The sequence below is a fragment of the Idiotropiscis lumnitzeri genome, chromosome 8, assembly GCF_059441095.1.
Source record: "Idiotropiscis lumnitzeri isolate Australia: NSW breed Sydney's pygmy pipehorse chromosome 8, RoL_Ilum_1.0, whole genome shotgun sequence".
Lineage (NCBI taxonomy): Eukaryota > Metazoa > Chordata > Actinopteri > Syngnathiformes > Syngnathidae > Idiotropiscis > Idiotropiscis lumnitzeri.
Genome location: NC_142398.1, coordinates 18,616,469 through 18,642,080, shown reverse-complemented (window position 1 = coordinate 18,642,080; position 25,612 = coordinate 18,616,469). Strand labels below are relative to the sequence as shown.

The 25,612-nt window shown below is 42.2% G+C and overlaps 2 protein-coding genes and 1 long non-coding RNA gene across 5 annotated transcripts; 2 read left to right on the top strand and 1 right to left on the bottom strand.

Annotated features, from left to right (window-relative positions):
- The first annotated feature begins 118 nt into the window (after window positions 1–118).
- On the top strand, window positions 119–10,508 carry r3hcc1l (R3H domain and coiled-coil containing 1-like). The gene is made up of 7 exons (XM_088302415.1): window positions 119–198; window positions 462–931; window positions 1,569–1,753; window positions 2,166–2,236; window positions 2,867–2,962; window positions 3,040–3,180; window positions 4,240–10,508. The coding sequence occupies exons 2-7, from the start codon at window positions 473–475 to the stop codon at window positions 4,290–4,292; spliced, it is 1,005 nt and encodes a 334-aa protein (XP_088158541.1). The 5' UTR covers window positions 119–198; window positions 462–472; the 3' UTR covers window positions 4,293–10,508.
- Window positions 6,178–25,612, bottom strand: LOC148332544 (lysyl oxidase homolog 4-like). Of its 3 annotated transcripts, XM_088302404.1 has the most exons (15): window positions 25,579–25,612; window positions 24,617–24,885; window positions 23,980–24,545; window positions 23,040–23,251; window positions 17,614–17,652; window positions 17,332–17,539; window positions 15,404–15,584; window positions 13,326–13,480; window positions 13,080–13,247; window positions 12,449–12,611; window positions 12,130–12,373; window positions 11,307–11,422; window positions 11,013–11,149; window positions 7,556–7,667; window positions 6,178–6,686 (listed from the first exon to the last, which is right to left on the bottom strand). In XM_088302404.1, the coding sequence occupies exons 2-15, from the start codon at window positions 24,882–24,884 to the stop codon at window positions 6,616–6,618; spliced, it is 2,640 nt and encodes an 879-aa protein (XP_088158530.1). In that variant the 5' UTR covers window position 24,885; window positions 25,579–25,612; the 3' UTR covers window positions 6,178–6,615. The 3 variants fall into 3 exon arrangements, with proteins under 3 accessions (XP_088158530.1, XP_088158528.1, XP_088158529.1); XM_088302402.1 differs by having other exon boundaries at window positions 13,080–13,480; XM_088302403.1 differs by having other exon boundaries at window positions 12,130–12,611.
- Window positions 10,779–13,866, top strand: LOC148332545 (uncharacterized). The gene is made up of 3 exons (XR_015844634.1): window positions 10,779–11,078; window positions 11,818–11,983; window positions 12,075–13,866. It is a non-coding gene; the product is annotated as an uncharacterized LOC148332545 (long non-coding RNA).

Genomic DNA, 25,612 nt, shown 5'->3' with positions numbered 1-25,612 from the left:
TTACTCACCACGTTGATGAATTACAGTATTTGTTTTTGTAAGTGTTTACAATACAACACATTTAAAACAAACATCGTCTCCCAAACCACTCCGCGTTTCATAACGTGTTACGTGAAACTACACCTCCCACAATCCTCTGCGTTCTAAAGACGGCCTTCGTCAATCCTGCGACAAATTTTTACGCTAATCAAAACACGGGTATGTTTTAATTGAGACCTTTCAGCCCTCTTCGTGGATGAAAATGTGAATTGTAGAACAGAATATTTACGTGGCGAAATTTACCTCGTGTCATTTTCATTGCAACCTTGATGAATGGAAAATTTGCTTGCAGTTGTTGTTAGCCAGTTGTACATTAGCACACAGTGGTAGCCACGGTTATTTTTATTTAACAGGACAAACTAACCAGTATTGTATATTAAATGTAGTATTGTTAATCCTGCCAACCTTTGTCGTTTTGACAGACAAAACTACAATGGACACAGAACAACCAAAGAACGACAGTGCTTCAGACACACCTACGACGTCTCAGTCCAAGAAGCCAAGCCAGGCTCTTTATGTGCCTAAGAAACGACTCAACTCATTGAAAGACAAACCTCACACCGAGGCAGAGGTAAAACCAAGACCCCGGCCTCGCTACACGGACAAGGCTCGAAAGAACGCCAAAAACAAGAAAGACAAGGCAGTGGGAGCAGCAGATGAGCACCAGCCTGTAGGAGTGGATGGAGCTGGGACGCAGACTACTCATGGTCATACTCATTCTGCTGTAGAAGTTGACAGGTTGCCACAGGGGCCTGAGGTGAAGACCAATGGACAGCTCGACTCGTCTGATGTTACTGATGCATCATGTCATGTCGAAAAGGAACAAGAGGACAGTTGGGACACCTTATTTAACGATGATGGAGATTGTCTCAATCAGCGCCTTCTTCAAGAGGTTTGTAGGCCTTCCACTAAAGTGAATACAATCAAAGAACGTTGTAAAATTACAAAAGTAGTAGGTGGGGTACACCCTGAACTGGTTGCCAGCCAATCGCAGGGCACACAAAGACGTACAACCATCCGCGCTCACACTCACTTAGGGTCTATTTATTTATTTAATTCTAGCCCATGACATCTTTGCTGTGAGGCGGACACGCTAACTAGTCTCAACCTTGCTGTGGCATACAGTAGGCTGCAAAACTATTTAAATACACTGGGCTTTATGCTGAGATCAGTTTGCCCAGGCAACCCAATTTTTCAGTGGTACGCCTAAAAAAAGAAGTTAGGGGTTGCACCAGGGAAACCAGCCTTTCAAGGGGTGTGGGAGGAAGCAATTAATGACTTCCTGTATCTTTGTACCAAATGTTTTATTTATTGCTTATTATTTCTACAGTTCACTGCTTTTCTAATTTTTTTTAACAGTTCTTTTGTTTTCCCCATGGCTCATATCCGATACAATCAGTGCAGCCCTAGATGAAATGCGCAAGGATCTCTTAAGTGCTTAGAAAATGTAAATAGTGGAAATCGTTGTCATCATCACCTTTTGATTCTCCTAGCTTGTTGCTGTCATTTGCTTCTCCTCTTTTCTCTAGCTGTCTTTGAGTGAAAGTGGAAAGAAGTCAATCCAGGAGGCCAGATTTGATTATTACAACATGCACCAGTTTGATGATGACGTCATGGGCCAGAGTGAGGAAGACCTCTCCCACGTCATTGAGATCTACGACATTTCCCCTGAGTTTCAAACGGAGGATCTTTTCAAGTTATTTCAGGGATACCAGTATGTAAATTTCACATCATTTACACACGCTATGCTCGCAACATTAGGTTCACCTGCATGATCTAATCCCATGCGGGGTGGAGAGCTTTTACGCCTCTCTCACTAACATCATAACCAGTATACTAGAAAAAACATCTCACTGCTGGAGCATCACTTCTGTAAATTAGTATAATAATTGTACAAAAGTCTTGTGACAGTGAGATTGAATACTGAGCATTATTGTACTCATCGGTGTCCATTGAGCTCAAATAAATGGGAAGAAAAAATGCCTGGGAATGTTATTTTTGACTCACTAAACACTGACCAACAGTGCTTTGAATCAGACATTGACTTAAAGTATACGTGTTATTTTTATTTATTTTATTAACCTTGGATTTTTTTTTCTTCACTCTTTTCTTTGACGTCTCTTCAGACAGAGAGGCTTCGATATCAAGTGGATTGATGACACACATGCTCTAGGTCTCTTTTCAAGCCCAGCTGTAGGTAAGAAACGTGGAAACCACTTAAAGGGGATGGAAAATTCAATATATTTGGGCAATTGTTGAGATAATTTCAGAGGTTAAAGTAGGCATAAAGTAGGCATAAGTATCAATGTCCACATGGATTTTGGTGACGTTTGTTTGTATTTATTTATTTTTTATTACATTCCATTTGACTGTCCTGTCTTGTTGTCTTCCCCATAGTTGCCGGAGAATAATTTAATTTTTTTCAAGTTGTCACTTATTTCCTGATTTCTTCAAAATGAATAGATCAGAAAGAAAATAACTAATTTCAGTTTCCTGATCCCAAAAAATATATAAAGTGAGTTTGTTAAAGTGAAAAATGGGCCATCTTGGATCTTGTCCTCCTTTAACAACCTTCTCAAGTTGTTTGTACTTGGTCTGGATTTTAGATCCCTCTGATGGTGAACAAACAATATCTTTTATTCTTATTATTTTTTTTATATTTCTTTAAGTGATTCTTAAAGCCAGAAAGTTGACATTTGAAACGACTTTAGCTTTCTGTCATGTCTCTGATCTGCATTTCTTCAACAAAATTGAACAACTGAATGAACGTCCTCCAAGTCTGTCAATTCCATCATTTTTTGACAAGGGTTGTTTGTTTTTTTCAAAGCTCGTGAGGCATTAAGATCCAAACATCCACTGATGAAGGTGCGACCACTGGCCAAATCCACTTCAGAGACAAAGGCCACAGCTCGTAGCTTCTCCGGTAGATTTACAATACTTTATGATTTGTATCGTTTTTTTTTCGGTCATGGAAAACACCTTTCGTCCTCCCATCTTCAGAGTCCCCCCTGTCTGCTAAGGAGAGACCTCAGACCAGCGCAGCTTTGGCTCGCAGGCTTGTGACCGGCGCCCTTGGTGTGAAAAGCAACGTAACAAAGGAACAGCGGGAAGCAGAGAAGAAGAAGCTCCAGGAGGCCAGAGGTAGCTTTAAAAAAAAACAAAAAAACTGAGTATAATTCGCAGTTCGGCATTGATGGATTCACCTGTTGGCTGATATTTCGTGCGGGGGAACATATCGTCTGTACTGTATGCAGTGAAGGCAAGCAATTTTAAATACTTGAACTAACATGGGAGCGAGCGTGTGTATGCTCACAATGAACCATTAAAAGAAGCGATTGCTTAAAAATGCATGCTAGGCAAACTATGGCCCGGGGACCACATGCAGCCCGTTGAACATTTTAATCCGGCCCGCCGAACTTGGAAAAAAATTAAATGAATCAACCTTGTTAATGTTTTATTTTCTAAATGCTGTGTTTTTTTTTCCAAAGACATATATATTACTGTAATGCTTTTGTTCACTTTCATTTCAAATTAAATGTATTTATTTTCTCCAATGAGGTGAGGTTACCAAAACACTCCATCCATCTGCTACTGGTCTGGCTCCCCTGTCAAATTTTAGAACCCATTGTGGCCCGCCAATCAAAAAGTGTGCCCCCCCCCCCTGCTCTAACAGGACCATTTTTCCTAACTTCTGCCTCGGGAAAAAAGAAATTGCATCACATGCTTTTACCACAAGTGGGCGCTCTTCTCCTATTTAGGAAGTCAAGCGCAGGGTGGCGTTGCAGCTTGAAGAAAAATGAAGTTGCTCTCTGTCCACTTCTGTGTGGCTCAAAGCAAGTCTATAATCAGTGCAGCAGCCTTTCCCTTTACAGAAGGAACATAAGTATATAGGCACAATAAACCACACGTGGCTGTCCACTGATCTGCCAGCCAGGAAGGCAAAAAAAGCTCCTTTGTCCTTAGTATGCATGTCCTGCTGTGCTCTTTAGGAGCTAGTGCAGAAATGCATCATGTCCTGAACATTTTGTCCCCAGCCTTGCTGCCACGTGTCATTGTATCCACGGTCCGGCAGTATGTACGGTCTTGCCCAAATCTATGCGTGGCACAAGCAGCCATGCAGATTTGGATTCATAAATCATGCCATTGTGAAATGTCTCTCGCCATAGACAAGTCTAATTGTCTCTATGATTTATCCTCCAGAACAAAAGCGTCTGGCAGCCAAACAGAGGGAAGATGCTTGGGAGGGAAGGTGATTGGAGAGAAAACTCCTCCACTTTGATTCGCTTGACTCCTTCCAGGCCACGCCTGGAGACTCAGAGTCCCACCGTTATCCAAGTGTGCAGTGTTACATCACTCAAGTTTGTAGACTCATCATGTTTTTTTTTTTTAATGCAGGGGCGGATGCTCCCTGAGGTTGCCTTACCTCAACATTCGTCTCAACTTTTTTTTTTTTTTTTAAAGGCTCGTTAATTCACTGAAAGCTATAAACAACAATGTGTCTCAAGCATCCACTGACATTTTTTTTTGGTAAAATGAAAGCTTTTGTCACATGCACTTGTAATTTAGATGATCCACACTGAGATATAATGTTATAATCCTCTATTGTCAAGCCAGACTAGTGCAGTTGTAAAGAAATTATTCTTTAAGTGGTTGAACATTTTATTGTTTTCATAAAGTAAGTTGCAGTATATGTATTACTTTTCAAAAGTAGATTTCTTGTGTGGTTACAAGTAGTCCTCATCACTGTCAAATTCAGAGTAAGAGTGTCATTGTCCAGCAGTATAAATCCAGTTAATGTCTTTTCTCTTGGCTTGTCTGCCCTGTGGTTTGACTTCTATATAGTATATTTTTATCTTAAAATGAGGGAGCAATGGTTGTCATGTCATGTACATAATCTCTTGTATGAGGAACCTCTCATTTGACTCTTGGGAGTCACTTGAGGTGAACATTTTCTGTAACATGATGATCTGAGGGCTGTGTATCTGGAAATATACCGAAGGGAATCCAAACAATCTCTTTATTTCATGAAATGTGGATCGCTAATTTAGTTTCCATAAGCAAATGAGCGTTGTTTGTGTTCATGAAAAGTAAAGAATCTGGAGTGGAAGGTTTTTTCACGAGGGAGAAAGTTAAAAAAAAACACGGTTTAATTTCCGCTATATTTGCTATCAGGTTCTTCAGATCCAGCTGCAAGCAGCTGCCTTGTTTGAGGCCGGGCCCAGCTGAATACGTGTCGTGTGGCACCGTTTTGAAATCGACGCATCCACCTTTGATTCAGCCGCATTCTGCAAAATCTAAGAATAACATGCTAGTAGGTGTGTTGAAACTTCAACGCTCGGAAAGCTATACATGTAAGGTGATCATGCACGTGCAGTTAAGATTCACTCGTCTGATCTGATTTTTGTCTTTTTAGCACTCAGTTGTTCCCAAAGTGACGAGGTAAAAAAACAATATGTAAGCTAAGTACAGTCTGTTGGATGAGAGGGCACAATAGCTAAATATAAGACTTGACAAATGGCACGCTACTCCACATCCAACCTACCAATAGATGAAATGATTTCAGTCCAGCATGTCAGCGATAGTTTTGTGGCACGTGTTATGTGGCAGGACTCATTTTTTCGGGAGTGATTTGGCCAGTTGGTTTTGGGTATTCACACACACACAATACAGTTTAGCCGGTTTTGAAATTACATCTAAAATCACGAAGAACCATTCATTGAAACGGCATAAAACCTACCGTATTTCCCAGACTATAAGGCGCATCTGTATATAAACTGCGAGATCCTAACGTTAATCTTTTATCTTTATTGTGCAAAATTTGCAGGAAAAATAACCATTCCTTAAGTAAGCATGTTTGTCATTGTGATGTTTATTCTTGCTCTACCATTTAAGTAATGTTTACGCCGCACTATTGTGGTGCCTTCAGGTCTCATGTGATGTCACCACTGTTGAACAGGTGAAGAACAAACAAGTAAATGATCTCTCGTAATAAAATTAACAATACAAAACACAGCCACGCACGGACAATGCCAACTCAAAAGTACAATAAAATCTGCATAAATTAGACCTAACATTGTTCCAGAGAGGTAATATAAAACTGTACATGACGATACATGTGCAATACATTACAATATTTATTCAAATAAGGCAAAATAGCACCATGGAGTTAATTTTTTTTTTTTCGATTGTCATTCAAAACCAAAAAGCACACAGGTGTAAGAGTTTTGACAACAACAACAAAAAAAAGCTTTTGCAATTAGAAAGTCAATGCAAGAAGTCAATGTGGTGCCTTTGTGTCTTTAACGTACTGTAGTCTTTGGAATTTAATAATTTAGTCGATAGTCGTAATTAGTCGACATTTTTCTTTTTTTTTTTTCTTTTTTTTTTACTTCTACTTGTCAACATTTCTCCTTTAATCACTTGACTTGAACTGCCTCTGAGTACCAAAATTCATGATTTCCCTGCCAAAATCCCCCTCGCCCTCTCATTTGTTTTTGTCTCTCAACCTTTTGCTGTGTTGAGGTGTACTGAGGAGTTGAATGCTTCTTCCGTCCCTGTATCGGTGTTATCATCCATTCACAGGAAGTTGTTGGTAATCTGACGCTGGTGGTCAAACAAGTCCTCGACATCGGCGCTGTAAGCATCACCTGATGGAACATATAAAGTAGATTACACGGCAGCAAATGGAGAGAAAATGCAATAATGGCATGCATGGCGTCTCCGGGTGTCTCGTGTCATTCCCCCCCCCCCCTCATTTGTTATGTCTCCCCATCTCATCTCACATGCCCTCACATCAGATTTACTCATCTCATCCCTCTTTAGTGCCACATCCCATGTCTCATCTCACTTTACCCTCCAATATAATCATCTCCTGTCAATCTCATATCACATATAATCTCATCTCAATCCTTAATCTCATTTCATCTCATCCTCAATATCATTTTGTCTGATACGCAATCTCATCTCATCCTTGACGTCATCTCATGATCAATGTCATTTAATCTCATCCTCAATCGTAGATATGAGCCTCAATATCATCTAATTCGTTCCTCAATGTCATTTCATCCTTAATTTTAACTAATTCTTATTCTCATTTGATCTCATCCTCAATTTGAGTTCATACCATTCTCAATCTAATTTCAATTGACCCTGAATCTCATCCCGTTTCACCCTCCATCTCATTCTCAATGTCATTTTATTTTACACACAATCTCATCTCATCTCATCCTTAACCTCATTTCATGAACAATCTCATTTCAACTCGTCCTCAATCTCATCTCATCCAATCTGCGAAATCATCTCATTTGATTCTCAATCACATTTCATCCTCAATCTCATATAATCCTCAATATCATTAATTTCCTCAATCTGAGCTCATCTCATCTCCTCAATATCAAATCCCACACTGGGATAATTCCCATTAAAATTCCCATCTCATCTCACACCCTCGCCCCACCAGTCCAATTTCATCCTACCACGGGCCTCTCATTCCTCATCTCTGGTTTTTAAACTCTACCTGCATGGCATCCAAACATGTAAACGCGCGCTCCATCATATTTACACCGACAGCGGATCACATTGTTCTTGAAATCAGATTCAGCCATATCCAAAGATGGGTTGACCTCCACCTGTAAAAGGAGGGACACATTTGGTCACACACACACATCAATCGCTCATGCACATTCAAACAAACATATAACCCTAACGAAAGCCTCTGGTGAGTGTAATGCTTATTTTTCAAAAAATAGACGGCTGAATTCCCATGATAATACATCCAAGAATATTTGTAGACATACAGTGGGTGTGTTCCTTAATCTCAACCTTTTGGCAATGGATTCATTCCACTTTATTTACTATAATTCTATTCCAAGTCCAGGCCTATAAAGCGGATAAAAATCGTTAAGATTAAGCACAAGGTTTTTTTGAATAACGTAACAGAACAAACTAGCACTTTTGCCAGTTTGGAAACAGGCGGCTTTCCACGGGGCCGGATTATTGTTCTTTCTTTTTATAAATAGCTCAAATTGGGGGGGTCAAGAGATGAATGTCGTCACTTTCCACTGTTATCTCTGTGCAGTGCTGTGCTATCAAAACAGCCGAGGGATGCGGATGACAGTTTTGGTTTCGATTCAAGTTGCAGCCTGTCATTAGACTGTAGCCATGCTTGGTTGCCACGACTTGATGTTTTCCACCCCCCGTGTCTGTGCTGCCTGCTGCTATATGAGCAAAGCGCATACTGTCAATTAATGTTCCCCAAGCACACATCAAACAGATAATTTGACCACACACTGTCATATTATAAAAACCTACTTTTAATGTTAAGTATTATTCGTTTGATTTGGTTTACAGACAAAATGAGTCATCCTCAAAATCCTAAGATTTTAACACCCCATTTTTTTTAAGTTATTTTTTTTATTAACAGTTCTATGAATTTTTTTTTTTATGTGAATGTAAAAAGAGCCTAATTTAGACATCAGCAGAGGTTGTCACTGTATGTAGAGACTGGATGTTACTTGTAATAACGGGCAATCAAGCTAGGTCAACGTGACTCATTGCTTTAAAAAACAAAAAAAAACAAACAACAACAAAAGGCCCTAAAAATGTCTGCCACTCTTGGTAAAGACCGCACCCAGCTGGTGGAGAAAACCTGAGCAAGCATCTGCCATCTCCCTCCCGCCAGCTCTCACTCCTTATGACATTTATGGACAGCTGCCTGGTCACGTAGTCACAGATCTCGACTTTTACGTCCGTACGCGGTTTGATGTCCAGCCGTGGTCTCATTGCCGCACGTGTTGCCATGCACAAGGACGCATGCACATCGGATGAAAGCATGTCTGATTATGCAAACACTTCGAAACTAATTAGAAACCATAAACATCATCTATGTGGTGCCCACTTAGCTTGAAGTCAAAAATAGAACAAATGACAGAGCGGGAGAACAGATGAGTAGGTCAGCACAGTAGATTGGACGTTTAGGAACAGACAAGACCCACCAACTTCAACAGAAAAAAAAAATAAAATAACGTGAAGTGCTGAAAGTTTGTCCGCTGTCCAAGAAGCTCCACTTTCTCACTAATAGCAGGTCTACTTTCTATATAAAGCCACATTAAATGTACTCGCCTTAAATACGCGCACACTCTGAAACAACATGCATATGGCATACCTGAATGGCTGAATGCTTAGCCAAGAGCCACTTTGCTACAATTATAGTCGGTTATCGCTTTTATCCCACATGTGCTTGCAGATTTTAAACTTCTGCGTTTTCCCTTTTTTCAACACACTTACATGCAATTTGGCATTCATTTTGGGCGGATTTGCCAGAAGGCTGAACTTGAACACATCTATTTTCTCTGTACCGTTGAAGTTTGCAGGGTAGCTGCAGTGTATCACAGCTGGATGTAGCGATGACCACGCAAACACAGGATAAACACAGGCAATTGATTATTCACTCACATTCATACATGCAGTCTTCGGATAACGCAGTGCTTCTCAAATAGTGGGGGGGGCGTGTGTGACCTTGGGGAACATGCTTTTTTCCCTGCCATGCTACAATAAAGTGTAATTGCACATCCACTCCAGTAGTTGGCAGTGGCGCTCTCATTGCCCATTGGATAGATAAAAAAAAAAATCTGCATAAATTATTTTATTCATTTTTCTTTTGTAGGTTAAAGTGTTTTATATATTGTGCTTCCATTTGAATTTGGTATTATTTATTGATTTTGTTTCATTTTATTTGCACCAGCAAATGGTGCAATAAGTCTGTCAAAAATGTTTACAGCTTAAACAAGGATATTGTTTGTTTTTTTTTTTATTTCAGGCAAATTGATGCACTTTTCTTTTGCAGTCTATTAAACAATATTAACAAGGTTATTCTTGTAAATTGAACTAAATCTCATTGTTTTTGTTTTCTTTATGTTGACAAGGATACGATGTTATGCAGAGGTGTGCCTATAACTATTTTATAGACAAATGCTATTTATAGTTGCGCCGGATGGTGTGGCTGGGGTGAGAATTGTTTTCTTCTTGCTAGAGGGGGGTGTAACGGTAAATAATTGAGAAACAACCCTGAGATAACCTAAGACAGTGAGCTCCCAATTATCGCAGGCTTACATGTTCCAGATCCACCAGCAGTAGGTCAAAATCCACCATATTGAGAGACCATATAAAAACTTTTTTTTTTAAATAGTTTTTATTTTTTAAAATACTTTTTTTTAGTTTTAGTATTACTTTTATGTTTTTTGTTAGTTAGTTTTAAACCTGTGGAGCATTTGTAGAGTCTGAGATGGGAAAAAAAAAGTAACCTACAATTCCCAAACACCCGTTTGTCCTTCTTTTTGTGGGCCGTACAGTAATACCGAAATAAATATATTTAAAATAAATCCAGGAAGCCCATGTACGAAATTAATTCACAAAGATGAAAAGAAAGGAAATTTTCACAATGATTAGTTTTATGTAAAAAAAAAAAAAAAACTCCCCAAAACAAAAAACTAAGCAAAACATGATCCACACGATATATTTCGATATATTGGGGGAACACATCCACACACATAATCCCAAACTAAAAGTGCTGCTTAAATGGAAACTTAGAGTATAAAGCAGGGGTGGGCAAACTTTTTGATTGGCGGGCCGCAATGGGTTCTCAAATTTGACAGAGGGGCCGGGGCAGGAACAGACGGATGGAGTGTTATGGTAACCTCACCTCATCAGCGAGAAAAAAAAATATTTTAAATGAAAGTAAAGAAAAGCATTTCAACAAAATATGTCTTTGAAAAACCAGAGTATCTTGAAAATAAAACATAAGATTTATTCATTTAATTTTTTTCAAGTTCGGCGGGCCGGAGTAAAACGTTTAACGGGCCGCATGTGGCCCCCGGGCCATAGTTTGCCCACGCCTGGAATAAAGTGACACATTCCTGGAAGGTATTTTTTATAAATTTTTCATTTTTTATTTTTATAAGATCAAGAATCCTCACCTGAAAGACATATTCACCAGGTCGTACGTCCGTGATGTCGATCCACTGGCAGTCAATGTCATGGCGGTAGGTATCCCAACAGCCAACTGAGATGCCTTGTTGTCCCATGTTATAGCAGGAATAGCGCTTCTGAAGACCTGGGAGTCAAAAGGGTTACATGAACATTATAGTGTGGATGTCCTCTACAGGCAACATTGTTGGATAGTTTGGATGGGATGCATTTTCAAATTATGGACAAATTATTATTATTATTTTTATTTTTTTCGAATTTGAATTTGAAATTCAATGTCTGACCATCGGGGCAGTAAGTGTCCTCCAGACAGAAGCTGGCTTTGTGACCCTCAGCCACCCTGGTTCCATTGAGGGTCAGCAGATCGTAGTGGGTAAAGACCTCAATGCTGTGGTAGTGCCTGAAGGATGGGAGAGGGCGATTTTCATGAAGAGAGCAAGAATAGCGGGAATGCTGACAGAATTCTGTGAACTTTCTTTGATGTACTCAATCAAATAACACATCTTTTTCGAAATGGCTGAGAGGTTTTCAGCAGAAAAAAAGTGATGATGCCATGCAATTGCTGCTTTGTGTTGAATCTGCGCTGCACATTTGCCGGTTGGTTACCTGGCATGTTTCTACTCTGAATCGTCACTTCTTTTGTCTGAAGCGACACATCAATTTTCATCAAATTTTATTTGGGCACTGGAATTTCAAATTCTAATTATAGTAAGTAGCAAATCCTGCTGTGCAGTTACAACGGCATCCCAGAGTAGGTTGTTTATCTGTTTGCTGTCGCGCTGTCTCTCGTTATAGAACCCTTCCCGCAAGAGGCACAAGCAAAAGTTGGAAACCAAACCAATGTGCTTGGCTGGTTGAGAGGTAGTGATTGCGGCTGGAAAAAAAAAACTCTGAGCTTTGCCTCTTTTGTTTTCGGACATGAAACCTCAGCAGCTGAGTAAAGAAATCAAGCCGCTCAAAGGTCAGTCTTTGCACTGATCAGGTAATCAATAAGCAAAGCAAGATGGCTCATCAATTTCATTATTGTGTAAAACAACTTATTATCTATGCAGTCCATTGGCCTCAAGGTTACATTGTTTTGGCGAGATGCATTCAAATCAGCCCTACCTGTGACACTGATGCCAAATCCAGTTCTCCCTGGAGGCTCGAGGTTGGAAATCAGCACGGCCATTGTTCATGATACGGGAGGAAAACCTCAGCAGCCGGCGGTGTCCGTAAGGCCAGTTCATTCTGGCGGCAGAGGAGGAGAGGCAGTTCTCCTCGTTGGCACAGGTGAGCAGGTGTAGAGGTCTGTCCTCCAGGTAAGACGACTCCTGGAGCAGCTGGGCATCCACTACCAGGTCAGGAGCACCTGTCGGGGTACACAAAGGGGAGTTCCAAATGTTAGAAGAAGAAAAAGAAACAAAATGGTGTGTTTTTGGCTCACTCTCCACGCAGGTGACTCCAGCGGCTCTGCCGTCGCCACCTCTGGGACAGTAGACGTGCGTGTTTTTGCGACACTGCTGGATGGACAGCTCAGAGCCCACACAGTGACTTCCACTGAGAAGCACATCTCGAGCATCACTGGAGCTCGCCCAGTACCAAGTCTCCTGCATGGGCACACATGGGAGGGGAATGTTTTTGCACAGTTGAATGCTCCAAAAAAAAAAAAAAGAGTGTCTCTCTCTCTCAGCGTTAAGACATCAAGCCGTCTTTTTAATCGAACCCATCAGTACATATTATCACATTTTACACCCCCCCCAGTTTATATCCAACTTTTAAATGCCCCAACACAACCACTCTTCCCTTTCCACGCACAGCCCTATTTTCGTCTTGTTTTCCCAGAGAATTTCTGCCGATTTCTCTTTGCCTTACTTTCCGTCTTTTATTTTCAGAGTGCCTGAAGTGGACCTTCCAGAAGCCTATAATTACCTCAGGCCTCGGTAATAACACAGCAGAGACACACAAACGGCGACCCAGATAGAAGGCAAATGTGGGCGTACAAAGCACAAGCGCCAAGAAAAGGCGTGACGCGAAGGATGAAAGGCGATATGTCGCATGTCGATGGCGCTGATCACCTGATGAGCTCTGGAAGCGAAACCCAAGCCAAGCTGTCGGCACACCACCATGGCCTCGTTGATACCCCAGTTCTCGCTGCAGACCGAGCCCCAGCGCTTCACACCTCCGACCTCGATCAACACCTCCACGCGACCCTCGGATTTATCTCTGCCTCCTGCGAGCCTCACCTGACGGCAAAGAATTAGTGTTATATGATCCAACGCTGCCATGGAGTTGCGTGTGGAACTTGCGGACGTGTGTCTCACTGTAGTGTGCGTGCCGGTGATGGGGACATTGCAGCGGACCGCCGCATCCTGGTTGTGCTTGATTGTGTACAGGGGAACCCCTTTGGATGGACATTCCAGGAGGGACTTCTCCCTGCCTGTGCATTGGACGCTGTTCATGTGGATGGGACCGGAACCTAGGATGGGAAAATTCCGGGAATTATCAGCAATGGAACTTTTTCGAGGCAAACGGCAGGAATAACCATATTTTCCGCACCTCCATATAAGCTGCAGCAATGCTTTTTTTGAAAAAAAAAAAAAAAACGATATACAAGCAGCACTAGTTTTCTATGTTGAAAAAAAATGAGTTGTTTACTGCATGTTCAGAACAATTTTGTACTGTGAATGGACATAAAGTTACATGAACAGATTGTTAAAACAGTGCCTTATAACACAGCAACAACTTTGCTCATTAAAACAAAACAGACCCAAGAGGAAAAAAAAATACACATTTATTTCGCGTATTTTCTGAACTATAGAGCGCCCCCTACTGGTGAATACCCTTGTATTAGCCGCATGGCTCAAAATCGAGGAAAAAATTAGCGGTTTATAGTCTGGTAAATACGGTAATGGAAATTTCCACAGGCAATGTACAAAACTGCTGGTAAGTTTACACTTCTTTTTTTTTTCAAACAATTCATTGGCTCAGTCGGCGCAAGGAAGAATTTAACAGGAAAGATTTGTAAAACAGCCATCCATAGTGGAATGTCCAAAACATGTTCGCGGTACTGCCTTGTATTGCGATTCATACTCAATCCCCTGATGTGGCTCAAGCATCGTGCCTGCGAGAGGACCTTTGAATTACTGCACACTCCATCCTCCCCCAAAAAAATCTTTGAACTTGTTGAAGTCCGCCAAGGTGTCTGAGGCCAATGTTTTATAAAGCCCTATATTTTTTTTTTCACTCAAATAGCCACTGATGTCACCAAGCCTCGAGTCAGGTCACTCTTCTCGAACTGCACCACCCATGAGCCCTCCCAGAACTCCAGCAAGACCCAGACCACTTTCCTGTGTTTGTGCAACGTAGCTAAATTGGCCTGAACTCGGTCTAGAAAGAGTTCAAGCCGCAAAGCTCTGCTGCATGTGACATTTACCATAGTCATTATTTAGACATAACACAAGCACAGCGCCTACTTTAAGAACCCTGAAAGGTTTTCCATGAATTACTTCATTAAGGCAAATGGTGTGTGTTCTCATTTGGTCAGAAAGAGAATGGCGGGAAATGAACTTCATTACAGCTGCAGTACGGCGAGAAAATTGAACAGCAACCCAGCTTGTGAAAGTGACGCCCTTTTGCTTGGTTGGAAAACATTTTAAATTGTTTTTTCGGAGACATTTTTTCGATTCCCGCATCAGGCTATTTAGAAGCACACATTGAGAGTCACTGCTGCTTACTCTAACACCCCCCCCCCCCCCTTCTCGTGGGAATTTAGTTAGATGTCACACAAGAAGTCATGGACTGTAATTAGTAGAAAAGAAACATATTTTGGGATTGCTCTTGAAATTAATGAATGGAAATAATGTGCCCGAACTCTAACGCCCTAACCATAACCACTTTCAAATTATGGGCAAATCCAGTGTCAAGAGCAGCGCACGTGTGCCATGCAGACACAGTGACGTTCACCATGCTATAATAATTAGCATTAATTTATTATCGTGCGTGACATAGAAATGCTTTCATATACTGTACATTGCTTGTCCGTAAATAACCTCGTGTATTGGTTTCATAGTTTTACAAATGAAGACTTACAGCAAGCACCCTGATTAACACTGCGGCATCAATATTCTTGAATCTTGGCTTTGCGCAGTTCTTTCCTCCCGCAGTCCAAAAACAAGCATGCTGGCTTTATTGAAGCCTCTAATTTGCCCATATAGGTGTGAATGTGAGTGAGAAGAGTTAGATGCATCAGCCGGGAAAAGACTCCAGTTTCCTTGTTTAAACCGTGGCAGAGAAAATCGATGTGGAGAGCAAAAAGAAAGCCTTTTGTAATTAGGTGTATACACAAAAAAAAAAAAAAAAATGCGTGAATGTTTATCTATGCACGTCGGTTTCGTCTCACCCTCTCCCAGCTGAGCTCTAGTCAGAGCCTCCTTGGCCGTTCCGAAGCCGAGCTCTCTGCAGACAACGCTAGCGTCGGTGATGTCCCACAGGTGGTCTGCCACGGTGCCCCACTTGCCCTCTTTCAGAACCTCCACGCGACCCTCCCCAAGACGGGGCCCCGCCTTCAGACGCACGTTGCTCTAAGTAGGAATAGGAGAATGAGTCAATATTTGCTCTTTGAAAGCAACTTTAAATGCGTTTTATTTTTCAATGTTCAGCTTTCTATGTCCATGTTCATTCTTGAGTTCATTTATTTTTCTGTTTGTTTACATTTTCTCTCTAAAAAACCTCTTTGCGGTCTTCCCCAAAGCTAATCTGATGACCAAAAATGTTTTTGTACTTAATATAATAGCCCTTCAGCTAGGATGTTATACGTTACAAAAGCAAGCTTCAAATAAACAAACATTAAAATTGGGAGGGGTGGCGGGGTACTTACGCTGGGCAACATTCTTTTTTTCCCGCCGTACTACAATAAAGTGTAATTACACATCCACTCCAGTAGTTGGCAGTGGCGCTCTCCTTGCCCGTTGTGCCCCGCGAGTATTAACTCTACGGTGTAGGTTTGTTTTGCAACGAAAATGCTATTCTTTATAGTTGCGGCGAAGAGTGGGTTGCTTGAATTGTTTTCTTTTTGCTCGGGGGCGTGACAGAAAATAATTGAAAAGCACGGCCGTAACCCCTTGCATAAGTGCATGAAACTATATATACAGTGTACACAGTGAGGCGTGCAGCAAGTGTCTAATTGGCTGCCCTATATGTCACTCGAGTGACAAATTTCACAATGGACTGACTTTTTCCATTTTATTTTTTCAACTCATTCATTACCGTTTACAGGCAGGTGTAACATGAGCGGGAAACTGGGAGCACTGGTCGTGACTGAGTACCGGCACTCCCTACTGGTACCTCACGAGCTATCTAATGGGCACCTTTTGCATTTAAGACAAGAGTGAGAAACTGCATTGAATCCCGTTGAGCGCGTGAATGCTTTGACACTCTGCCACTTGTTAATGTAATAAATAAAAATATTAGAAAATGTTTTTGGGCATGATGCAATGCTAAATTGCTAAAGGACATCTCTTTTAACAGTGTCAATTTAAAATGAGTATGTATGAGTATATATCAGTGGCGGGCCGTGCACGTCACACGTAGGCCTTCAGTGAAGTCCTCCTCAGTCCGACTTGAATAAATCCCCCTCATAATCGCATCATTTATGACACCACGGCTGGACAAATAATATACAGAAACACACTTACACAGTACTGAGCGAGTGTAAACGACCTAGCATCTCTGGAAAGGTCCGTCTTGAAAATGATCTTGCAAGTGTGTCTGCAATTAAATCCTCACTTTTCCCTCCTTCGGCCATTGTTATTTAAAAAAAGCAAGACTCTATTTCAGATTTTCGAATGGTCGCCAGTTACGACGACCGGGTGTGTTCATTCCGCATTGCGCTGCCCCCTCACCAGTGAGTATCCAATCACAAAATGCGTTCATCACTTTCAGCATAAGGCCAGCGAGATGGCTCAGCTGAACCAACTCGTGATCTGATTGGCTATCGCAACTGTCTATAAAGTGTAAAATCCCCCTTGAGACACAGAAAAGATGCCCACACGATTGTATCTGGTATTATGAAATCTGCCTGACGACATGAGCGATCTGAATTCTGATTGGATAAAAACTCTCACCTAAAAATTCAACACTAGGTTAAAATAGGACATCAATGTGAAGAATATGATCAGGATTTCTTGATTATGTTAGGCAAGCAGAGAAGGCCTTGACGGCCCACCACTGATATATATATATATATGTATTGACAAGTAGCCTATATATTTCCATCAATTACAATAATTTCGCCTCTTGTAATTCTAAGATTAGGAGCCCCAAACTGACCGACACGGAGTACGTTGCGTGTCTTCGGCCGTTGCGCACAAATTGCGGTCCAGCGACACAGCGGACGACAGCGTGCATGCCCCCCGCGCATGGACCATCTCTCCTGCGGAGGGACAGCTGGGCCTGGCACTGGGACAGGGTGGTCTCCACTCCCTGACACTGCACCCTCTCCACCCAGTAGGCCTTCTTGGTGATCTGTGTCCTCAGTCTGAGAAGAAAGGAACATTGGATGTAAAGTGCAGCCGTGTGTGAACGTTGTGCTTCTTTAAGGACCGACTTTACCTGGATGATGGATCGGCTAGTTTGGAGTCCCAGAGTTTCCTGAAAGACAACAGCTGCGGGTAAATGCATTGGAATCAGAATCAGAAGGCCCTTTATAGTGAAGTGTGCAAGTATCAAGTAGACCACAAATGTCTAACTTTGGTCCTCGAGGGCCACCATCCTGCCCACTTGATTCAAATGATCAGCTCATCATCAATCTCTGCAGAAGCTTCAAATGTGCTTCATGAACCACTTGTAGTATTTTTGGACTCCTCTAGATGGCGCTCTCTGTTCAACACGGGGCTGAAAGCACACTGACTTGCCATTTTTTTTAAATCCTTTATTTAAACCAACAGTGCCATCTAGAGGAGTCAAAAAATACAACTGTTTCATGAAACATCTTGAAGCTTCATTTTCCCCTCACTAGCAGACACACGCACACAGTCTGAGCTATTCTCTGCATTTCACAGTACATACTACCGTACTCTCAATTAATCCTTGTTTTATTCTTACAGTACAAACTCACTTTTGGATTCATCTGTATTTGTGGATGAACAAAAATATTTCTTCAGAAAATGTTGCCTGGCATGCAGTTTTGGTATAGTCATATGATATTTATGTCAATAGCGTGTTCTTCTGTGTATGCTATAACAATCTCAAAGTCAGGAAAAAAATACTTAAACATGAGCATCCACTAAGCAATATATCTTACATTAATCTATTTTAACTCATATTTCGGAAAATGAGGTCCAAAGTTTGTGTGCACCAACATGTTTGCCGAGCTAAAACTATCAAGTTGAAAAAAATAAATAAATAAAAAAAAAGGACAACACTGTATCGAGATATATAAAGTTTCACTCGCCAGCGACGGCCTGAAAGGTGTGATTTAGTCACGCACGCTCACACCAAAGCTGACCACTTGCACCACGGACACCCTTTGTGAATTCAGTGAGTCAGAACACCCAGGACAGACGCAAGTGTATACTTGAGAGGGTGAGTTGGTTACCTGCGCCACCAGACCAGTGATGCAAATGTAAATATTTGGCAAACTAAAGTAGGAGATGGATCCTGACTGTTACTAAATCAGAAATTCCGATGCAGAGAAACTCTTGAGACCGCTTCTGTAAAGTAGCTACTGCGCCAAAAATGTGTTGTTTAAGCAAGGCTATAACGAGCATATGTAACTACTGTAGTCTAGTAGAAAAACTAGACAACATAATTGCAGAGCATCTTATTTGCTTGTTTGTGTCATAGCACAGGTTTGAATCTCCATGTGTGGGGTTTGTCATGTATGGACGACTCATTACAAAATTAGGCATGATAATGAATTGAATATGAAATGTGAGTGTAGTGATGGGGTAAATGAAGCTTCAAATCAGCTTCATGAACCAGTTGTAGTGTTTTTGGACTCCTGTAGATGGCGCTCTCTGTTCAACACGGGGCTGAAAGTGGACTGACTTGACATTTTTTTAAACCTTTTATTTAAACCAACAGTGCCATCTAGAGGACACAAAAATAATGGTTCAGGTAGCAAATTTGAAGCTTCATTTTCCCCTTCACTGTGAGTATAAACGGTTGTCTACACGGTGCCCTGTCACGTGCCAGCCCATACCACTAGATTGAGATCGCACATTTAAAACAACAAAGTGGCATCGAGATGCTGTACGTTAAATGACAAATCAAACAAATAACATAAAAATGTGGTTTTTGTGTCCACTGTTTCTCATCAGTCCGGTTCCTTGTGTCCCCCAATCAGCTCCCTCAGCCACTCGTGTCTTCTCCAGCGGGTGTCTTGTCAATTTGTTTGTGTTTAGACCCCCATAACCCCTTCCAGTCGGATCATGGGGGGCGGGCGTTTCCATTGTTACCATCATGACTCAAACGGAGATCAACTCCTGAAGCCAGATCCGCACTGCTTAGCCCACGTACCGCCACAAATTCTACTTAAAAGGACTATTTTTTAAAAATAAATAATACATTACGGTCTGTCTATAATTTACCACGACAAAATGACTCCGCTGAAAAAGTCATGAACATAACACACTTCGCGGTGGTCCAAGACTTTGGCACAGTACTGCACAGTAATGACTTGCCTATTGTTACACGCTACTAACAAAGATTACTTTATGTGGCGTCAGCCCATCCATGCCGTTAAAGACGTTCCGTAACCTGGCAGTGAAGCAACAATTGAGACAGCAAGGGGGTGTGAGTTCACGGGGGTTCTGAAGCGCGAGGTTAGTGCGGTGGTGGAGGTGAGAGTCACCCGTATAATTGCCTGCTGCGCTTGGCAGTTTGCTGTGCGGTTGACTCGAGCAGTAGCATGTTGGTTCACACACACCAGACGTGGAAATATGCACGTGCATATCAACTTTCCCCGTGTTACCGCCTCTTTAAAAAGCCTTTACATGGTTACCCAGCATCATGGCTGCGTGGCTGGAAGCAAGAGGCTGGTGATGTCAGACTCTTTCTGAACTTTTATTAGGATCTGCCCAGCCCCACAAAAATCACACTATTTTGGGTTCAACTCTAAATCTATTCTGTGTGGCCTTCTTTGTCAGGTAGGAGAGTTGAAGGAAAACAAGTGAACGACAACGTCAGCATCTAAACGTTTCTTAGGGAACTCAAAGAAGACTGGCTGCAGTATTCCTTTATGCAACCATGACCACACAATTCCAAGAGCAAGATTGGAAAGAACAGCGCAGTGTCAAAAGAGAAGAAATAACCTGTTATTATGTTGTGCTAGCATCAAGCTGCCTGAAAGGAACAATTGGCTGTGTCAAGTGGTGGCAGGTCTGACTGACTCCATGCACACATGCACCAGAGACAGCAAAAACTCACAAAAGCCTTCTTAACTCATTTACTCCCATTGACGGCTAAACACGTCAAAGATCCATTTTTTTTTTTTTTACTCGGCTGGTAGTGAATGAGTTAATCAGGTCCTTTCTACATAATGTTAAACTTTGCATAATTCACATAAAAGGAGAATACAAGATGAAAGAGCACCCAGAAGAATTATGGGTATTATGCAAGGATGTGGGGAATTGACTGGAGTTCCATTTTTGTCAGCATGGCAAGATTGAGGGCATAGCAAATTAAGAGCAAATTCACCACACACACACACACACACACACACACACACACACACACACACACAAAAAGGAGAAAAACAACAACTGCCTAATTCAGCGAACTGCAGCCAGGTTATTCATTTAGAATTTTCTGGATTAAAGGAGCTCTTATATTGTAATTAAAGTTCTTCAAATGGACGTGAGAGACGGTAATAATATCCCACATAAGAGACGGTAATGATGTCCAATGACACATTCTTGTTTGAAAGTGGCATTAAATGTGATAGTCATGGGTGGTTTTTGTTTTTTTCCCCTCTAATTTCACAACAGCCCATCCGCTCAAGACCGTAATGGACAGCCCTGATGTGCCACAACTGTGGAATAAGCCCTTTGAAAATTTGTCATATTTATAGCATGAAATACTAATAATGTAATTGTAACTCGATTGAAAATGTAACTTCAATTGTCCAAAGTCAAATACCGAACGCGTCACGTACGAGTCACAAGCCCTCAAAATTTGGAGTGTCAGAGGGATCATCGTCAGAATGAGACAACTAACAAATTCAAGCAGAAAGGTTGTCATCAAAAGCGGAGACTGTAGAGTTGAAAAGGGGAAGTCCAGCCAAAAAATTGTTTGCAATAAAATGTTTGATGTGCAGCACTGAGCGACATTTTACAACCGACATTCCAATACTGTTTTTAATTTCGTAGCATCTCCCATGGCTTGGTTTCCAGTACTCACGGATGTTATGCATCTCTAATATGCATGACATATCTCATTGAAATATTTTAAGTTTTTCTCATGTTCTGATCAATATTGACACCGAACTAATTGCGATGATTTGCAGTCACATGTTGCATTTTTTTTAAAGTGATTGTAGCGCTAAGACCTTTCGTAAAAGCGTGGCCAACATTTTGCAAAGCCTTGTCATCGTGATGGATCAGCTGCGAAGACGCTCTTTGAGATCCAGCCATCTACTTTCTGTGCCGAGTGAGATGTTCATCGGTAGTTGCTGCTATTGGTGCCGCGGACACGACTCCGGCGTGTGTCCCCTTGGCAAGCAGCTGAGCAGGACAGGGACAAGGGGTAATTATTGGCGACAGATGGCACAGTGCAGACCGGCGGTCAGTCTCGTTGTGCTACTGGCCAAGCTCGAAAAAGACCTCTGTGGGCAGCCACACAGAAAACTGTTTGCATGCGCACATTGGCGCGTGTATTTGTGCGCATACATGGATTTGGTTGACGCAAAGTCTTGTAAGATGATTTTCTATGAAGGGAGAAGGCAGTGTATTAGTATTTGTGTGTTGCGGTTTGCAAGAGGGAGGCTAAAAGGGCTGGACTTTAAAAAAAAAAAAAAGCGGCAGTCATGGGGACGAAATTCACAAATGGACCAGACAGTGTTTGCAAATAAGAGCTTTTTGTTCCCTTGGAGCTAAATGTGTCTCATGTTTTTCCTGTCGTCTGTAGGCCACCACAGCTTTTCTGTTGACTATAAATGCAATTTAAAAACACAACGAATCAAATGGTTCCAATTCTGCGCCATTATCCTTTTATAAGCATTCAAACATTCATTTTCATATCATGACAAACATCATTATGTGCACATTTAAAATAATTGTTGCTTCAGTGGTGCAGCGTTTAAAGCATGTTCTCCTTGTGCTTACGTGGGTTTCCTCTGGCTACCCTGGCTTCCTGATGTGTTTCGGAAGTATGCATGTTAGTTTCAGTGACAATTAGAAATAGTCTATAAGTATGAAAGTGAGACGAGTGTATATACCAGGGGTGGGCAAACTTTTTTGATTGGCGGGCCACAATGGGTTTTAAAATTTGACAGAGGGGCCAGACCAGGAGCAGATCGATGGTGTGTTTTGGTAACCTCACCTCAATGAGAGAAAAAAATGCATTTAATTTGAAATGAAAGTGAACAAAAGATTTACAATCATATATACATATATATATATATATATATATATATATATAAACACATCATTTTGAAAATAAAACAGGAACAAGGCTTATTCATTTCAATTTTTTTTTTAAGTTCGGCGGGCCAGATTAAAATGTCGAACGGGCCGCATGTGGCCCCCGGGCCGTAGTTTGCCCACACCTGGGCTAGACAGTCCTGGTGGACAGTTGGCTTTGGCTCATGCTGCAGTGGACGAGTCATGCCAAGTGTGGTCGTACTAACGGTAGCAGTTGTGGTTACCATCCCCGGAGAAGGATGGAGCAGCGATTCAGGCATGGGAGCAACAAGTCCGCAAAAAGGAAGTGTCTCCGACCACACTTTTCCATCCCTTTCATAGCTTGTGTCCGTGTGTGACTGTTCACGTGCCTGCTCACACACACACACACACACTTATACACACTGACTGACTCACCTGTAGGCGTTTTGATCAAAGGTCTCAGTAGAAGGGAATCCCAACATGCCGCAGACGACGCGACTGCTGCTCAAGTCCCAGCCGTGACTACACACATGACGCCATTTCCCAGCGTGCTTCACTTCCAGCACTCCCTCCGTCACTAGACCGCCGCGACTGCCAGATAGCACTGCCCGGAGACGGGCTTCAGCCAGTTGAACGCTGTCGGCACTCTGGAAACATGAAAAGTTTGAGTTGGTCTCTATATATATATTTTTTTCATCCTCAAAAGGGTTTTAAATTAGAAGGAGATTTAGTCTTGGCGAACCCACCCTAAAACCGGACAATGTAGTTGACACGTGTGATGAACACGCTGTCTCTCAGGTCTAAATGATTTCACACTTGTCTGTAATTATGGAGTTTGATTGGCCGCAGTTGCGTGCAAGTATCATAACATATATGAGCTTTAAGTGGATTACTTTGGTGTGCTTGTTTGATTCTAGACCAGGGTTGGGCAAACCTTTTGATTGGCGAGCCACAATGGGTTGTAAAATTTGACAGAGGGGCCGGACCAGGAGCAGATGGATGGAGTGTTTTGGTCACAAAAAATACATTTAATTTGAAATGAAAGTGAACAAAAGCATAACAACAATATATATGTCTTTGAAAAAAAAACACATTATTTAGAAAGTAAAACATCAACAAGGTTTATTTATTTACTTCTTTTCAAGTTCGGCGGGCCTGAGTAAAACGTTTAACAGGCCGCACGTCGCCCCCGGGCCGTAGTTTGCCCACGCCTGTTCGGGACAGTCTGAATTTCATGCGCCAAGGGTAAAATTGGGTTGAATTCAGTAACATGTCATGTGTTATGAAACCGTACATTGAATCTTCTGAGAGGATACGCGACTCTAAATGTCACATTTTTAAGAGAGTACATGTATATACAGTATGCACGTTTTACCTGGATGTACTGCGTATCCGTCTCCAGTCCCATATCTGGACGAACAGCTTCCGGTTCGATATGGTTCCCACTATATGGCTGATGCCTCTCTGTCTGCATATTCGACTGTCTCTCAGACTGGCGTCTCGATGCGGGTGGTTCTCTCCTCGGCGTCTCCTCCTCACGCCTTTGGGCGGCGGTGGCTGCCGGCTGCGATGATACCTGCTGCCCCTGCCCTCTATACCTTCGTGGAATCTGTATCTCATGGCCGTTCTCCTGCGGTGAGATCCTGGTGCGGCGTGAAGATGGCGGGTTGCGGTGGAGGGCGATCTCGTGGCCTCGACTATGAGAAGATGACGCCGGCGCCGGAGCTGGCTGCTGCGGGGTTCTTCGTCTTGGTTGGCTTGGTTCATTTCTGGAGGAGGAAGGGGCCTCCCCTCCTGAGGCACCGGGGCTTCTTTCGGGGCTACAAATGATCCCCAGGTCCTCAGCGTGGGTACAATCGTGGACTCCCCAGCCGTTGGAGCCACATTCTGCAATCGAGCGCTCATGGCCCCTGCAGTTCACATTGTCCAACCAAATCTGACCTGGACGACGTGGGGAGAAAGTTACACGCGAGCTGCATTGGAAAAATATTTCAACACCGCGCGGGACATACCTTGTCCCTGACCAAACTTGCTACTGTGTGCCCAGGTAAAACTGCGTTGAAAGCCCAGCTGTCTGCACACCACATTAGCCAGGTTCAGATCCACCTGGTCATCGCACACCGTGCCCCACACGCCATTGTAGAACACCTCCAGACGCCCTTCGTTGGCATTGCGGCTGCCCGTACCCGCAAGACGCACCTTCACCTCCTGTGCAGGCACCTCAGAGGGGTAGAGAAGAAGCAGCAGGAAGACGGTGGATAGGGAGCTGAGGAACAGCATCCTAAAGGAGGTCGTGATGGTTATGAAAGAGAAGCAGTGTCACATTAGGTGAAGACTTGGAGAATGTGAAGGAGCGCCTACAGAATAATAGACACCGCAAAATTCCTTCGAATCGTGCAAAGCCCTCTTGACATTCCTTCCTTTGACAGAGCATATAATTAGGAATGACTCCTCACAACATTCATAGAGTTTATAGGTGGTTTTATTTTCAATGTTTATAGGGTCTCAAAGTGATTCGAAAGACAGGGACATGGTTGAGACATGGTTCAAAAACAGACTGAACCAATTGGGGTATGAGGGCTAACAGAGCTAAAAGTAGCCCCTCCATCCAGCCAAAGAAAATGTTGGCTTTCCACAAACCCAAAAAGTTTGGCTGCATGCATTCCGCCAGCAGACACAAAAGCAAACAAACACCATTGCGTAAAATGTCGCCAACAACAGGTATGTATCTTTCGGAAACATTTGGTTAAGAAGAAATTATGAAGCATCCTGAAAGCCGTTTCCTTTGACAGAGAGGAAGAGGAATAAAATACTCATTAGCAACCTGTACTAATCGCTGCACTGTCATTGCATTTGGTGTAGTAAAAAAAAAAGAGAATTATTAGGAAAAAAACGACTCGAGAGCAAATAAGATGGAGAGGAACTCACCAGAAAAAAAAATGAATTCAAGAAAAATTGTTGAAGAGGAACTCACCTATCTGTTGTTCTCAATCTGGAGTCACTGGGAG